The sequence below is a fragment of the Terrapene carolina genome, unplaced genomic scaffold (assembly GCF_002925995.2).
Source record: "Terrapene carolina triunguis isolate 2854851 unplaced genomic scaffold, T_m_triunguis-2.0 Scaffold68, whole genome shotgun sequence".
In the NCBI taxonomy this organism is placed as follows: Eukaryota; Metazoa; Chordata; order Testudines; family Emydidae; genus Terrapene; species Terrapene triunguis.
The window spans coordinates 65069150-65087597 of record NW_020664419.1 but is presented as its reverse complement, the minus strand read 5'-3'; the positions used below and the strand labels follow the sequence as shown (position 1 = coordinate 65087597).

Here is an 18448-nt window from a genome sequence, read left to right as displayed (position 1 = left end):
GGACAAGACAATCAGCACAGGAAAACATGCAGACACAGCCTCATTCTATAAAGAATATGATAAACACTGCAGAAGATATAGGCGATGATCTACTACTGATGATGAAAATAAAGGTTTATTGTAGGGCTGTCTAGTGATTAAAAAAATCAATTGTGATTAATCACGCTGTTAAAAATAATAGAATACCATTTATTTAAATATTTTCAGATGTTTTCTACATTTTCAAATATATTGATTTCAGTTACAACACAGAATACAAAGGGTACAGTGCTCACTTTATATTTATTTTTTATCACAAATATTTGCACTGTAAAAAACAAAAGAATCAGTATTTTTCAATTCACCTCATACAAGTACTCTGGTACAATCCCTTTACCTTGAAAGTTGAACTTACAAATGTAGAATTATGTTTAAAAAATAACTGCATTCAAAAATAAACAATGTAAAACTTTAGAGCCTAAAAGTCTACTCCGTCCTACTTCTTGTTCAGCCAATACTCAGACAAACACGTTTGTGTACATTTGCAGGAGATAAAGCTGCCCACTTCTTGTTTACAGTGTTACCCGAAAGCGAGAACAGGTGTTCGCATGGCACTGTTGTAGCCGGCGTCGAAAGATATTTACGTGCCAGATGTGCTAACGATTCATATGGCCCTTCATGCTTCAACCACAATTCTAGAGGACATATGTCCATGCTGATGACGGTTTCTGCTCAATAACGATCCAAACCAGTGCAGACCGACACATGTTCATTTTCATCATCTGAGTCAGATGTCACCAACAGAAGGTTGATTTTCTATTTTGGTGGTTCGGGTTCTGTAGTTTCTGCATCACAGTATTGCTCTTTTAAGACTTCTGAAAGCATGCTCCACACCTCGTCCCTCTCAGATTTTGGAAGGCACCTCAGATTCTTAAACCTTGGGTCTAGTGCTGTACCTATCTTTAGAAATAGGTACCTCACATTGGTACCTTCTCTGCATTTTGTCAAATCTGCAATGAAAGTGTTCTTAAAATGAACAACATGTGCTGGGTCATCATCCAAGACTGCTATAACACAAAATATATGGCAGAATGCGGGTAAAACAGCAGGAGACATACAATTCTCCCCCAAGGAGTTCAGTCAGAAATTTAATTAACATATTATTTTTTTAACGAGCATCATCAGCATGGAAACATGTCCTCTGGAATGGTGGCTGAAGCATGAAGAGGCATACAAATGGTTCGCATATCTGGCATGTAAATATCTTGCAATGCTGGCTACAAAAGTGCCATGTGAACGCCTGTTCTCACTTTCAGGTGACATTGTAAATAAGAAGCGGGCAACATTTTCTCCAGCAAATGTACACAAACGTGTTTGTCTTAGCGATTGGCTGAACAAGAAGTAGGACTGAGTGGACTTTTAGGCTCTAAAGTTTTATATTGTTTTGTTTTTGAGTGCAGTTATGTAACAACAACAAAAATCTACATTCATAAGTTGCACTTTCCTGATAAAGAGATTGCATGACAGTACTTGTATGAGGTGAATTGAAAAAAACTATTTCTTTTGTTTATTATTTTTAAAGGGCAAATATTTATAATTAAAAATAATAATATAAAGTGAGCAGTGTACACTTTGTTTTCTGTGTTGCAACTGAACTCAATATATTTGAAAATGTAGAAAAACATCTCAAATATTTAATACATTTCAATTGGTATTCTATTTTTTAACAGTGTGATTAAAACTGCGATTAATCATGATAAATTTTTTTAATCATGATTAATTTTTTTGAGTTAATCGCGTAAGTTAACTGCGGTTTATCGACAGCCAGCCCTAGTTTATTGCCTTTATGATAGAGCAGAAGTTCTCAAACTGTGCTCCACAGACCACCAGTTGTCCACGAGCTCCATTCAGGTGGTCCGCAGATGGTTCCCTCTAAGGTGCGCGCCTGTGCGGCCGCACACCAGAGAATGAAGGGCCATCCACCTAATTAGTGAAGCCGCGACGGCGTGGCTCCACTAATTAGGACACTGGACCCTAGAGAAGACGCACATGTAAGGTGAGGTGGTGGCCTTGAGGGAGAATAGGGGTTAGGTGGGGAGGGGAGTAGGGGGGAAGAGGGGGTGGAATTTGGGACGTGCAGGGCTGCGGCGGCCAGAGAAAGAGGCGACTTTCCCCTGCTCCAGGGCTGTGGCTGCCGGGGAGAGATGGCCCTCCTTCCCAGCCCCAGCTCGGGGGCAGCGGCGGGGGTACGAGGAAGAGACCCCCCTCCTTTCCAGCCCCAGCTTAGGGCTGCCACGGCACGGGAGAGAAGGCACATCCATTACATTAGAAAGGTAAGACTACTGATATTAAAATATGAGTTGTGTGCTTTTATTTGTAGAACAAAAAGATGTTAATTATTAAGTTTTTTATACATAGGGCTTTTATCCAAATTGCTTTACAATAGTTAGATAATGGTACAAACAACATTTGAAAAATCATTAAGTGGTCTGCCGAGACCCTCAGCAATTTTCAAGTGGTCCGCGAAAAAAAAAGTTTGAGAACCACTGTGATAGAGGTGATAAATTGTACATCACAAACTGGGAAAAAAATCAGAAAAAAATGAAAATTGTGGCTAGGGCAGTAGAAAACTACTTGTATATTAGCAACTTATGAGTGGACAGTATTCATATAATTTTGAATGAAGTTACTGGTGAAATATGACTAGAATGGGGACCTTAATCTTTTGTTGGACTGCCACAGTCTGATAGCACATGGTCAAGAACTAAAAGAAAATATCCTGGAAATGAAAACTAAGCCAGATGTCATATGTATTCAGGAAATGATGGCTGATTGAAAAGCTTGCTTTTATAATTCCAGGGTATACTGCCTTTAGGTAATACTGAAAACTAGGAAGAGGAGGAGCTGTTTCTACTTTCATAAGAGAAATATTAAATTGCATAGCAGTAGAGAATGAAGAAGTAAGCCTTGAATATAATGGTATTGAGATCCCAATGCAGAAGAGTAATATTTCTTTAAGGATTTATAATATCTATAATCCACGGGAGAAATTAGGAAGCTTGGAGCTACAATAAATAGTGAAGAATGCTAAATGACCATATATTATATGCGGTGATGTAAATTGTCATAATAAATAGTGGATAACTGATTAAAATGGCACATGCTTAGAAAAGTTCATTGGTTGTTTTAAACGATGGCACCCCAGCTAGCTTTAATGCAGCAGATGGTAGTTTTTCCTGCTTAGACCTAGGAACTATAACAGCAGATATTTCCAGTAAATACAACTAGGAAATATATAAGGAATAAAGAATTGGAAGTGATCATTTCCCTATATTTATTACTTTTCAAGAGCAAGGTCAGACTGAAGCTAACAGAAAATTACCCACCTGGAATTTTAAGAACACTGACTGGGAGCTATTTACAAATAAATGTACTGAATTTGTGAATAATCATTGTATGAGTAATGACAGAATTTCAATAATAATGTAACAAAGGGATCAATAGTAACAGCTACTGTAACCATACCTAGGATATTGATGTACCCAAAACTAAAAGCTCACTTCCATAGTGGAATGAAGAGTGGAAAATGGTAGTTAAAGAAAGGAACAAAGCCTATAATAAAGCAAAAAAAAAAAAAAATACAATGGATGGTGAAGCTCTAATGAAGTATAAAAGAAGTAAGGCAATAGCACAAAGAACTATTTTTAAAAAATCAAAGAAAGAGTGCTGGAGGATGTACTAAGGGTCGATAAACAAAGATACCAAGACATCAGAAATATACAGGCAAATTAGAAGAATGAATGGAATTGAGACTAAGAGTAGCCCTATCCCAGGTCTTATTGGGACTGACAACATAGTTAGAATTTCTAATAATGAGACTACAGATGTTTTGGCACAAGCTTTCTGAGGTGTCAGTAATGATGAAAACCAAAGTGAAGTTTTCCACCACATTAAAAGATGTTTCTCATTGAAGAGAATCATGATCTATTATGTAGTTGGGGTTTCCCTGCTGAAGGAAAAGTCCCAGACAAGGACCGTCAGATCGTGGAAGTAAATGCATGGCTACACATGTGATGTTGGCAAGAGGGCTTTGGCTTCTTCGACAATGAGCTGATGTTGCAGGAAAGTGGATTACTGTGCTGGGATGGCCTCCATCTATCAAACACTAAGAAGAGCAGCTTTGGACATTGTCTGGCTAACCTGATAAGGAGAGCTTTAAACTAGGTGCTATGGAGGTTGGTGACAAAAATCCAGCCAATGCACATTTAGGCTCAAGTAACGAAGACAAGGGGAAGGGGCTAATTTCTGGAGATGGGTCTAGAAATCACAACTGCATTAAAAGAAGAACAAGGAAAGCAACAGGGCAGTTTGAAAAATATCTTCGAGACCCGTATACAAATTCAAGGAGTATAGGGAACAAGCAGGATGAACTGGAAGTCATGGTATATGAAGAAAATTATGATTTAATTGGAATCACAGAGACTTGGTGGGACGACTCCCATGATTGGTGTACCAGCATTGAGGAATATAGCTTGTTCCGAAAGGACAGGAATGGGAAAAAAATAGAAGGTGTTGCACTGTACATCAAGAATGTATACATTTGCTCTAAGGTCCAAGAGTAAGTGAGTGACAGTCCTACTGAGAGTTTCTGGGTGAGGATAACAAGGGAAAAAGAACAGAAGCAATGTTATGGTGGGAGTCTATTAAAGACCACCAAATCAGGAAGAGGAAGTGGATGTTTCATTCTACAAGCAGGAAACTTCTAGAGCAATGTGTAAAACATTCAATTTGTGAATACTTGGAGGATGAAGGGTAATCACTAGCAGCCAGCATGGATTTACTAAGAACATATCATGCCAAACCAGTCTGATTTCCTTCTTTGTCAGGGTAACTGATTTGGTGGATAGAGGGAATGTGGTGGACATCATATACCCGGCCTTCAGCGAGGCTTTTGACACAGTCCCACATGCATTCTGATAAGTAAGCTAGAGAAATGTGGGCTCCACAGAACTATAATTAAGTGGATAAATAATTGGTTAAACAACCGCAAACAAAGAGTAACAGTTAATGGAATGATGTCGGATTTGAGGAGGTCTCAAGTGTGGATCCACAAAGATCTGTTCTGGGTCTGATGTTGTTTAACATCTTTATTGATGACTTGGTTTTAGGTATAGCGAGCATACTGATCAAGTTTGCAGGTGACAAAAAATTGGGGGTGAGGGGTTGCCAATACTTTGGAGGATAGAGCTAAAATTCGGAGGGATCTTGATAAATGAGAGAACTGGGCTATAGACAAGAAAATGAAGTTCAACAGACAAATATAATGTGCTACACTTAGGGAAGCAAAACCAAATGCACAAATACAGAATGGGGATAACTGGCTTGGCAGCAGCACTGCTGAGAAAGATCTGGGAGTTGTGGTGGATCACAACCTCAACATGAGTGAGCAATGTGATGCTGCTGCAAAAAAAGCAAATGCAACAGAGGCATAACATGCAAGTCATGGGAGGTGATAGTACTGCTCAACTCAGCGCTGGTTAGGCCTCAGCTGGAGGACCGTGTCCAGTTTTGATCACCAATGTATAGAAAGGATGTAGAGAAACTGGAAAGAATCCAGAGGTGAGCGACCAAGATGATCAAAGGGATGGAATGTAAGCCATATGACAAAGGCTGAAGGAACTGGGTATGCTTAGTTTGGAAAACAGGACATTAAGGGGGACATGATAGAGGTCTTTAGATACTTGAAAGGCTGCCATAAAAAAGATGAAGAAAAGTTATTCTCTTTTGCCACAGAGGGCAGGACAAGAGACAATGGGTTCAAACTACCGCATAGCAGATTTAGATTAAATCTCAGGAAAAAAATTTCCTAACTGTAAGAACAGTAGTACAATGGAACAGTCTGCCTAGCGAGGTAGTGGAAGCTTCTTCAGTGGAGGTTTTCAGTAGGAGGCTGGATAGCCATCTGTCTTGAATGGTCTAGATGCAACAAATCCTGCATCTTGGCAAGGGGCTAGACTAGATGATCCTTGTGGTCCCTTCTAACTCTATGATTCTATGTTTCTAAACATGAAAATACTATACTGAATTAATGGTTTTGTATGCGAGAACTTGAGTAAGCTATTGATATCAGCAAAACTAGATCCCCAGGTAAAGACAAGGTACATAACATAATGTTTAAATATGTCTGTGAAAGCAGTTTGAGGGTTCTCTTGGAACTATTTAACACTATATGGACAAAAGGACTTACACTGGTTGAATGGAAACACGAAGTAGTAATTGCAATACAAAAAAAAAAAAGGCAAATTATCCACAAAAGTGGATACCTATAGACCAATTGTCCTTACATCTTGTCTGCATAAAATAATGGAGAGAATAGTGAATGAAAGATTGGTTGTTTGTTTGGAAAACAATGACATTACAGAGAAAGCACAGAGTGGTTTTTAGGAGAGGAAGATGCACCAGTGATCACATTGCTAAATTAGAAACTGAAATATAAAAAAGTATGAAATACAAAGATTTCATGATAGCTGTCTTTCTAGATATTGAAAAGGTGTATGACATGCCATGGAGGGAAGGGTTATTGTACAAAGTACATGCACCAGGGATAAAGGGAAGAACATATGGGTGGATTAGAGAATTTTTGAGTAAAAGGACCATGTAGGTCAGAGTTGGGAAAGTTATGCTGAATAATATTAAAAATGGTACACCACAGGAAGTGTTATCAGCCAACCTTATTTAATATTATGATAAATGATCTCCCCAAAAAAAAGAAGTGCTGGGTGTAGGTGTCACTCTATTTGCAGATAATTGTGCTCTGTGCGTTAGGAGAAGGAATATAAAGGTGGCAGAAAAAAGAATCAACAAAATGTTATGCGAGACCTCTGACTGGGGAAATGCATGGGGTTTCAAGTTTTTCATTGCTAAATCCACAGGACTGATCTTTATAAAAAGGAAAATTACAAAGGAATGTTAACTGTATCTGTCTGCAGAACAAATAGACATAGTTAAAAGGTTAACATTCTCAGGGGTAATATTTGATGCTAAATTACATTGGAAAGATCATATAAATGATGTTAAAGATAAATGTAAAGAAAGGATTAACCTGCTTAAAAGTCTTGCTGGGACTACTTGCGGGAGGTTGGGGGGATGGATAGGAAAACATTGCTGATGGTATACAGAGCCTTAATCAGACCAGTTATTGACTACAGCTGCTAAATTTTTGGGTCAGCATCACAATCAGAACTTAAAAAATTAGATTTAATACAAGCTCAGGCACTATGAATTGTGTGTGCTGTGTTTATTACAACACTTATATGCGCTGCAGATAGTTTCTAGTGAAATGCCAGTTACACTACGAATGAAACTACTGGATCTAACTTTCTGGGCCAAAGTTATTGGGAACTGCAATGATGAAAGTACCAAACAAACTTATGAGGATTGTTGGGAATTTGGTAGGCAAACTACAGGACACAAAGTTAGAATTCCACATACCATTTGAGTTAAAAGTGTGATGCAGCAGTTGAAAAACAAAGAAAAGTTGAATGAAGTCAACATTTTTAGTGATGGGAAAATTAGTTATGGATGGAAAGTCACATGTCCAGATGTGGAGTTAGATTAATTTTATAAATTTAAGGGTAAAAAAAGAGACAGTGGGTATTAAAAATGAAGTATACCAGTCTACAGATGAAAAGTGGAGTTGGTTTTGTCAAATATATACAGATGGGTCCAAAAAAGAAAAAGAAAAGCAGGAAGAATAGGGATGGCACATTATATACAAATATTGGGAATTAATACATCCAAAAGAATATCTGACTATGTAGCTGTAATGCTAGCATGAAATTGGATCTGGGATGTATACCCAGCAGAAGCAGCAGTCATTTTTTCACATTCAATCTCAGGCCTTATGGTGATAAAAAAGGATGTCTCAGTATGTAGAAGTGATTTAATCAATGAAGTTATATTTCTAATAACAGAGTTAGTACAGATGGGGATACATGTAGCATCAGCTTGGATCCCAGTGCTTTTTGGGATAACAGGGAACAAAATGGCAGACAAAGCAGCTAAAAACACTAAGAAATGGAAGGATTGATGCAGAGATACCCCTGAGTAAACAGGAATTCAAAAGCCTAGCAAAGACAAATTTAAAAGAGGAATGGCAATAAATAAATAAATAAATAAAATGGATTAATGAAAAAAGAGGAAGATCATGTTTTGAACTGTGCTCTAGATTTGAGGATTGCAACATATTTCAGGGCCTGGATAGAACTAATGAATGCTTCTGTTTAGGGTACTAACTGGCCATTTTGGCTTAAACAAAATTTTTTTTTTTTAATAAAAAGACACACAGATGGAATATGTGTGCTCTGTAGGGTGGGAGAAAACCAGATCACCTTCTATGGGTATGTAGGGGCTTTGAAAAAGAAATGGAAAAGCTTTTTGAGGAATTTAAACATCTTAAAGGGAAAAAGTACATGATGTGATATAGTAAAAACGTCAAGGAAATGGAATATTATTTGAAAGGTGCTGTTACATGACTTGAAAGACACAGGGCAGAGCGAGAGGCTATAAACTGCTAAGTATTGAGGAATTATAGTTGGTGGCAGCTACAGACTATTCAGGCAAGTCTGTTTCACCATAAAAAGAGAGAGAGAGAGAAAAGAGAGGGCGTGGCAGTGAGGAAGTCTCCTGCCAATCTCTGCATTAGAGAGGGAAGTAGGGAGCTGGGAAAAGAGTAGGATCCTGGGAGCCTGGCCCAAGGAAAGGGCATACCCAGAAAAGAGAAGAGTGAAGCAGAAAACCTCTGGCAAGTGGAATAGGAAGCAGTCCAGGGAGAAAGCAGCAAAGTTGGGCCTGGGCAGACATTGGCTGTGTGTTGTAGGGTCCCTGGGCTGGAACCTGGAGTAATGAGCTGGCTTGGTTTCCCCTATCAACCACTGACAGAGTGGCATTGCCTGGACAATGGGTGCAGTGAGACTCTATACCCTGACAGGGGAAACCACATAGTGACCTGGCTGGAGGGCCGAGTCATGAAGAGGAAGCTGTAGCTCCTGGAGTGACTGAGGGGCCACAGAGTGAGAGAAAGGACAATAGGTTGAGAAACTGCAAGGGAAGGTGTCAGACCTGTAAGAGAGCCAATTCCCAGAACAGCCAAGAGGAGACGCTACCTGCAATGAGTGAGTACCCTGTGACAGCATATAGTAATAATTAGCTGCTTTTGAAATGTATGGTATTTGAGGCATAAAAAAATACAAGGTTTGACTTTGTTTGCATTTGCTTTTGGCAGGAAAACAGATTTTGTACAAAGAAGATGGGAAAAGAACCCAAGCAAATATGTATCCAAATGCTGCAGAGTTCTTCAGCAGAGAGTTTTTGTTGATGATGATGTTACTGAGACTTAATATTCCAAGAGCTTTTCTCAAAGACAAACTGTTAAAAACATGTAGAGATACATTTTTAAAGCAAATTGCATCATCTGCAAAAATGCTAAACAAAATCCTTTTCTTAAAAGTTTTTTGCCACCCCTCCATCCATGAAGTGACTGTTAATCCTCTTTTATAAAAAAACAAAAAAAAACAAAAAAAAAACAGGCCAATTTTCTCCCTGTGCTGCAGCCCATTTATGCTACCTCCACCAGTGGTGTACATTGATTGCAGCAAGGAGCCCACCATCTCTTTGTTGCCAGGGGATGTTCCCCACATGGAGTAGAGCTGCCATAATAGCTATCTGAACATAGCCTGTTTGAAAGAAGCAGGGGCGGCTCCAGGCACCAGCGCACCAAGCGCGTGCCTGGGGCGGCAAGCCGCGAGGGGCGGCAGTCAGGGAGCCTTCGGCGGCATGTCTGCAGGAGGTCCGCCGGTCCTGTGGCTTCGGCAGCGGGTACGCCGAAGCTGTGGGACCGGCGGACCTCCCGCAGGCGCGCCGCCGAAAGCCGCCTGATTGCGTGGTTGGGGCGGCAAAATACATAGAGCCGCCCCTGGAAAGAGGACTATGTTAATGTGAACTAGGTATCTTGTTCCCTCCCTGACAGGTAAGCAGAGCTCCAAAGAAATCAGGTGTGGGGGGACCTGGGTGAGGGGAGGAGACAATGCCTGCGCAAACTACACCCATGGCTGGCACGGGTTCCTGTGGTTACCGGATTTTTAGTGTCCGATCACCACTGTTAACCTGATACCTGGTAGTGTGTTCCTGCAGTACTGGCTTTGCCTTTCCTCCTGGCAGGAGCGCTCCACCAAGGCTGTGTGAGTAAACTCGCTACCCCTCCTCACCCAGCCTGGCCGCGCCCCCTGCCTGACCAGTAGGGCCTAAAAATAGGAGGGCCTAAGGCTATAGCCTTATTAGCCTATGGGTTAATCCGGCCCTGCTGGTGTACTATGCACTTGAAAGGGTATGGTAAGAGGCAGCAATGAAAAGCTACTTACCTGAGTGTGAGCGTTTTTTCTTGAAGAAGCAGTAATATTGGAATAAGAGCTGACAGATGAGGTCGTATTCAGGTCATCTGTGCTGAGGTTATCAAGAGTGTCGCTGAGGCCACTACTAACTGAGCTGCTGTCATCCCAGCTGTAGAAAAAGAAGGATATCTATTTACTCACTGAAAGCCACTGACAGGAAATGTTCTCAAAACAATAGTCTCTATAGTACCTTTTTTGCATGAGGTTTACACAATGAACATTAAGTAATATTTGCTAATGTACAATGCCCATTAGTTTTCAGACATTTCTAATTAATCACTCATTTTCAAATGTGTATTGGTAGTTGTTCAATTAGTGAAAGACCAGGATGTCTTTTAAAAATGTAATATCAGCTCTGGGCAAGCACTAGTCTAAGTCATTAAAAGTGGTTGTTTCATGCTTCATTGCAATCACATTCAGTACACTGGCAGGGAAATCCATTAAAGCTACCTGTATTGGTAGCCAAAGCATTATTAACAGCTTGCAGTACCCTATGGATTTCCAGCCTACAGAAAAATAAAGGAAATATCTCTTCTCCAGCCTAATCAACTGTCAGTTAGGCAGCCAATATTTCCAGTAGCTCTGTTTTCTTGTCTCAGCCTTTGTCTGGTGGGTGCTGTGTCATCAGAGCAAGATTCTTTGATCAAACATTCACTGGAGCTGGTTACTTAGAGAACAGAAGTTATACATTTCATAGAAACACAAACTATTGTTGCTATTGTCCGTTCTGCTTCAGGAGATCTGGGCAGCGGGTATGGAAGAGGGCAATGACAGCTTTATGGCATATTCTCCTGCAAGCCCTATTTTGAACATGGAGGGGCTGGGGCACAAGGAGTTAGGAAAACCCCATCCCCAACTTCCTTACCGAATTCAGAGGAAACTCAGTGAGGGGAACTGTAGTAAGCTGGACTGGCGCTCCCCAGACACAGAGGAAGAGAGCGGCTCCACCCCCTCGTGGGTGGAGCCCTACCCCTAGCTCTGCCCCTAGGAGCCAAGGGGTGGAGCCAGAAGTATAAAGGCGGGACCTGGAAGCTCGGTAGGGGCCCAGCCACTGGAGGGGACACACACATCCCCCGAGTATTTGCGCTGGGAAGTGGCCGCAGGCCCGCAGAGTGCAGACGACTGGCCCGGACCACCTGGACCCTGGACTGACTTGACCCCAGGGGAAGCAGACGACTGGCCTGGACCACCCGGCCTCACAGGAAGCAGATGAATGGCCCGGACTACCCAGACCCTGGGACGACCCGACCCTGCAGGAGACAGACGGCTGGCCCAGACCGCCGGCTGGCCCAACCCCGACAGAGCTTCTGCTGGCAATTGAGGCCCCCTGCCAATCACCTTACCTCACCAGACCAGAAGGTACCCTGGGAGTGGGAGTGTGGAAGTGGCCCAGGGGTAGTAGACCCCTGTCTGGCTGCAACGCTAGCAGAGGGTGAGTCAGCATGTTGCAGCTTGAATCCCCGCTGATGCGGTGGCAGACCCCTCTGCCACCCTTAGGGCTCTGGGCCGGGACGCAGTGGAGTGGGAGGGCCTGCGTCCCCTGTGCCACCCAAGCACTGGGTGGCAGTCTCCCCCTCCCTCAGGCTAGCTGAAGGAAAGCCTGAGTTAACTGACTTTGTTTGCAGCCCCACCTGAGTGCAGGTTGGAGCTAAGTGACTTTGCTTACTGCCCCGCTCTGAACCAGAGCCTAGGCTGATTGACTGTTTGTTGCCCAGCCTGAGTACAGGCCTGAGCGTGAGACTCTTTGCTGCCCTGCCCCAACCAGGGGCTGGGGCTCTGTGTTTATTGTTCAGCCCTGACCACAGGCCATGAGCTCATATCTCCCATCGCCCTGCTGATTCCCCACCTCAGGCGATCCCCGGAGATGTAGAGGGGCGGATTGGCCGCCCACAGGCCTGGAGGAGGAGGAGCCACTCCCTCAACGGACTACAGGAACCTTGCAGCATTTCCTGGCCCCTACTCCACCTGAGTATCTCTCTGTAGTGGTACAATCTGATCCTGATTGTTTTACATCCTATGGGGAAAAACCCACACAGGGCAGAATAGGGGAGTTAAGGAGTTTAGGAGAAATTCAGATCTTCCAGGTGAATGTAAGCAAGTACAAAACTACCACAGAACAGAGAAAAGTAGTGCCTGCTACTACCTGAATTCCCAATAAACTATTTCATATTGCTGCTAGTATCATACTACCAAGAAAAGGACATGAAGTTACGTTTTGTATGCCTCCGTAAATGAGAGATTAGTAGTACTAGTTTGAGCAGACAGGCAATATGACAGGCTCTCTGCAGAGTTCAGCCAACAAACTTCCATCTTGGCCTGCAGTTCCCTTATTAATCTATGTCTGGATCATTCCCTCAGCAGTTTTATTCTTTAATATAGGAGCCTGCCAGTCCAGTGAGTTTAATACTGAAATTCAATTCACATCAAATACGCCCTAGTGATTTTATTATGTCAGGGGCCTATAAACTCCCAGAGTTGTACAAGGCAGATTCTGTAAATCCTAGAGTTTGCATCCAAATATATTAAAAACTGGAGCGCCTAATAACAGGTTGAATAAAACTGGGGACCTATACTCTTGCTAATATTAGAGCAGGGAAAACAATGGAAACATCTGAGAATCCTTGTTTTACATGTGCATCTACGGAGGGTTAAACCCACATATTCATTACAACATTGAAGGCTTTGGAATGTGACAGTAGCAGCTACAAATAATCTAGATGTTGAGGAGATCGGTATGAAGTGTGGCATGATCGGTCAGAAAGTTCAGTGCACTAGTCGGTATCCTAGCAACCTCAGAGACCATTACTTTGAATACTGCAACAGTACTTTGAATACTGCAACTCAATTTAGTATGTGACCTCAGTGGCAAAAGAAACTTATTTCAGAAGGGTGAGAGCAGACTACAATACTGCACTTTCTGGTATTCAGTGTAAGGGCTACAAATAAATAGAGCTTCTGCACCATTGCCATGTCATAGACAGTAAACGCGATTTAAAAATGCAGTTTCATATCTGATTGATTCTAAAAACATGCTCCATAAACCCCACAGTGACAGGGAAAGGGCGAAGGAGGCTCTGTGTACTAAAGGAGACCCACCCACTTTAAAAGGAGGAAGCTGCTACCCGTAAGGGGGAAGTGCTGAGAAGGCTGTGGCTCTTGAAGCAGCAGAAGGAACCCTATGCCAGAGACTTCCCCAGCTCTGTGAAGAGTCTGTGAAACCAGGGGCAAGCCCAGCAGGGGGAGACTCCTTTAGCTACCTGTCCAGAAGGACTACAGTAAAGCTGCTATGGAGGCACCCCTACAGTTAGGGGGTGCCACTGACCTTGTCTCTGTTTGTTGATTCCAAAAGGGGCTTGTTCTCTGTTGAATTTGAACTTTTGCTGTTCCCCACCTGTGAACAAAGCAAGACGATCTGTAAAGGCAGTGCCCACTGCAAGAACTAAAAGGCTTGGGCCTGGAGTGGGCTGAGCCTGTGGTGGTAACGGAGCATGGCAAAGGGCCCAGGGCCAGCTCCAGGGTTTTGGCCGCTCCAAGCAGCCAAAAAAAAAAAAAGCCGCGATCGCGATCCGCGGCCGCACTTCGGCGGGAGGTCCCTCGCTCCGAGCAGGATTGAGGGACCGTCCGCCGAATTGCCGCCGAACAGCTGAACGTGCCAACCCTCTCCGAAGTGGCCGCCCCAAGCACCTGCTTGGTAAGCTGGTGCCTGGAGCCGGCCCTGAAGGGGCCCCAATCCAGCTAGAGAGATGCCCCAGAGAGACTCTTTTACACATGCCTTACTAGGAATTATATTCGTTTCCACTAATCATTTATACCTACTGCCTTTTCACCCTTTTAGCATTGTCTAATGTGATAGATAGGGACCTTCACATCCTATAAAAGCCATTATTCAAATACTACTTGTAACATAGGCATATACTGTTTGCAGTACTGTCAAGCATGATAACTGGAAGTACCTTTAATTATAGTAAGATATTATCAAGGACAGTATGCCATGGCAAATACAATCAGAAGCAGGATGTGATATTGATGTATTGTATACTGTCACAGGCACCATGTTTGAGTATAAAATACTAAGAACAAAACACACCCATTTTATTAAACCTGTCTTACAGTATTTCTCAGAGCTGGATAACTCGCAACAATATTTTTTCAATCTTTAACTCCACTTTTCTCCTGTCTTTACACCTTTAATCCTGAGTTGAGGATGTCGCCATAAACATTTCAGGAAGAAGGTTCAAATCTTCTAATTTATCTCAGTTTTAAAACTACGTAACTGAAGCATGTTCACAAAATCTACATACAGACAGTCTCTATATTCTACAGCTCAAGTGCCTTGGCAGAATTAATCTTTCAGATCATGTTTTCACTCTCCTATGGCTTCTAGGTGATGTTTCACACTTGTCACAAAGACTCACTCAGTGGATTGGTAAGCTCTGGAAACACTTCTGGCTGCCTTGGAAGTTATGCAGAGAAATGCTTGACATCTACTCTACTGACCTTTCAGAGTTTTCACTACATATGGCTGGAATATTTCTCTGATCTCAGGTGGTCCAAATGTCTAGGAGCTCTTGAACAAAATTTCTGCCTATGCTCAGTCCCAATTATTTTATTTTATTTTTTGTTCCACTCATACCATCGTAGTTATTTATTGGTATTGGGTTGTTTCAGCATCTTTTCTTTGGAATTTCTCCAAGTCTGGTTATTCACAGTATGCTCAAATTGAACTAGAAGCACACACAGAAGTGTCCTAAGCCTTCTTTCCATCTAAAATTCTGCTGATAGTCCATTAAGCTAATTATGTTGAAAGATGTAATGCTTTGCATCGTACAGCAGATTCAGAAATATTAGAGATGGAAAAACCCTACAAACTAAGTCATGTAAGTCATCCTTCCTGGCAGTGGAAGATGGTTCTCTTGAGTGCATTTTAGTGCACTGTCCAGACTTTTACAATGTTCATGTAACTGCATCACTTCTCTTACTATAATACTACCATTTTTATTTCAGATTCTCAGACATTACCTCCCTATCGGTAAGAAATAGATCTAGTATGGCTTCTCTAAGGCTTAGGTTATCTCATTTCTGGATAATTAAGTTGTCCTGTATGTAATTTAGGACTCTCATTGATGGTAAATTTTTAGCTGTAGCTATTATCAAGCAAACATCTGAGTAAAGACCGTGGGCTTGGCTACACTTGCGAGTTATAGTGCAATAAAGGAGCCCCGGGCGCACTAGCTCACTACCCGTCCACAGTGGCAAGGCACGTAGAGTGCTCTGACTCCGCAGCTACAGCGCTGCTGGTACTCCATCTCGGTGAGAGGAATAACGTTTGCTGCGCTTTGGCTACAATGCCCGGGCGTCATTGTGAACGAGGTGTTGCATTACTGTGCTCTGATTGGCCTCCGGAAATGTCCCCTTAAGTCAAGTGGCCACTCTTGTCATTGTTTTGAACTCCTGTAGGAATGCGGAAATGCCCTTTCAAAGCTCAGTTTCTGACAGCCGGCATGCAAGCCGTTACTGTGGAATGCTGTGTGTGAGAGAGAGAGGCGGGGGGGAGGGGAGGAGGGAGAGGTCTGCTGCTGTCTGAACTTACAAGACAGCATGTTGACATGCTCTCAGCCCCCCCAAAACCCACTCTCTCTCTCCCCACATACACACACTGTCTGCAGTCACAGCCCGCTGCAGCTCCTAGTGGCCACAGTTCGCTGTTCCCGTTTCACGTATTGAGAATTCTTAGATTTTGACAGCTAAATTCCCCAAACATTCTGTATGCACTGGTCATGTTCCCACTTAGGGCTGAGTAAGATATTACCTGGAATGCAGCTCTGGACTACTGTGGGCCATGCTGGGTCCAGATCTGGGGCAGCTGAGCTGAGAGCAGGGAGACTCTCTGTCCTGTGCCCTCAGTGATCCACCTGATGGCCCAGGCAGCCTGGAGAATTAAGCTGCCTGATTTGAATGAAGCGCCCAATGGGGCAGTATGTGGCAGAAACTCAAACTGAAGATTGGCAGGGAGTGGGAGAGGGAATCTGGGATGGGGAGTTGTAGGGAGACTGAGACTGGCTGGGCAAGGAGACTGGGACTGCAGTTCAGAGGAGTAAACTTGAACTGGGAGCTAAAATGGGAGGGGGGGCTGTAACTGGATGAACGAGAGACTGGGACAGAGCTGGGGAGGAAATGAGGGGATTGGGAGAGAGTAGGTTGGGGGAGATTGTGATTGGATGTGGAGTCAGGGGAAGATTGGGACTGACGGGGCAAGGAGACTGGGACTGAGAACTAGTTGGCATGGGGAAGGACAATTGGCAAGGCAGATTTGACAAAGTAGCAGGGTATGGGAGCAGAACTGGGAGTGGCAGGTCAAAGAAACTAGAACAGGAGCCGCAAGGGATGGGGGAACATTGACATTTGATGAGAAGCCCGAGAATTGAAATTGGGACTTGAAGCCAGCAGTGATGAGAAACAGATGGGGAGGTGTGTGACTTGAGGCCAGGGACAGGGAGAGAGAGAGTTCTGATGAGGAGCCAGAAGCGGGGAATTAGGACCGGCTGGGCAAAGAAATTGTGGACAAGGAGCTCTGGGCCAGCCCCAGGTACTTGGAATGGCTGGGCAAGGAGACTGGGACTGAGAGTCTGGAGGGTGAGACTTAGACTTACTGGGCAAGGAGACTGTGATTGGCTAGATGAGGAGAATGAGGCAGGGGTGAGGTGCCAGGAATGGGGAAGAGACAGGACTGGGACAGGGACAGGATAGAGGGGACATGCTTCTGGGGAATGGTTAGAAGAGAGTGTGCCCCCTTGAACACAATCCTCTCTAGAGCCTGGAATGGAACCCAAGATTTCCGAGTTGCCACCATTTTTCTGCTGTCTGCAAAGATCTGTGAAACCCAATAGCACAATGTGTCTCATCCCTCTTTACTGCTGCTCCACACAGAAGATAACAAAATACTACTGCTGTCAGTTACTCTGTTAGCTCAAGTGGCTGAAGTCTGTGTAGAGGAACTAAAGGTTCCAACCCTGATGATTACCAATGTGTTTTTTTCTTATTTTTTCCCATTTGCTTTTTAGAAAAAACTAGAAAATTACATACAAAATAACTATGTTAAAAAACATGAGTAAGGTTGCAAAGTCAAGCACTCAAAAATTAGCAAATGCCAGAATTAAGGTTGCCTGTGTAATCTTAATTTGCCCCCCTTGCACATATGCATTGTCATATTAATTACATAATTATAACTATGATCCAGTCTTTAATTACATTTTTTCACAACTACCACTGCCTCATTCAGTGCACTGGATGGAATAGAGGTGGTGATGAATTGGGATTTTATTGTAAAGGACACTGTTTTATGAACCTCTGCTTCATTTATTGCATAAGTTGGAAGGCAGGCAGTGAAAGAGGCAGGGGACTGCAGGAAAAAAAAAAGGATGCTTTCTGCAGTTGAATGCTGCCCTTCAGAACTGGACAGATGCGGCGAGTTATATGGGCCCGTGGTGCCTGTGCTCCAGGAATATTCAGGGCCCGGGGGCCCATCTCCACCAATGTTCAGGGCTGGGTCTCTCCCCCGGCCCTACTTGCCACCCCCACGCACCTCCCCCAGAGCATCTCCCAGCCCCGCCTGCCACCCCCCGGGTGATTTAAAAGGACCCGGCGGGGCCTGGTCTCCGCTGCCATCACCGGCAGCGCACTGTGGCTTAGGTGGCTTCCTGCCCACCCTTGCTCCGCACTGCTCCCAGAAGCGACCAGCATGTCCCTGCGGTCCCGGGGGTGTGGGTGTGTGTGTGTGTCTCCATGTGCTGCCCCCACCCTGAGCGCCAACTCAACAGCTCCCTTTGGCCGGGAACTGCAGCCAATGGGAGCTGCAGGGGCAATGCCTGCAGGCAGTGGCACACGGACACACCCCAGCTCCCCCTCCCCCATGCCTAGGAGCCGCTGCCAGAGGGGTGTGAGGGTCGCTTTCAGGAGCTGCCTGAGGTAAGCACCACACCCCTCACCCTCTCCCACACCCCAACCCCCTGCCCCAGTCCGGA

The 18448-nt window shown here is 43.7% G+C and overlaps 1 protein-coding gene across 1 annotated transcript in view; it reads right to left on the bottom strand.

Moving 5' to 3' along the window:
- Window positions 1–18448, bottom strand: part of NAV3 (neuron navigator 3) — a 382361-nt gene that overhangs the window by 78909 nt on the left and 285004 nt on the right. Inside the window, exon 13 of the mRNA XM_029910866.1 lies at window positions 10398–10536. Coding sequence (XP_029766726.1) covers window positions 10398–10536 — 139 coding nt within the window. The remainder of the gene's footprint in view (window positions 1–10397; window positions 10537–18448) is intronic.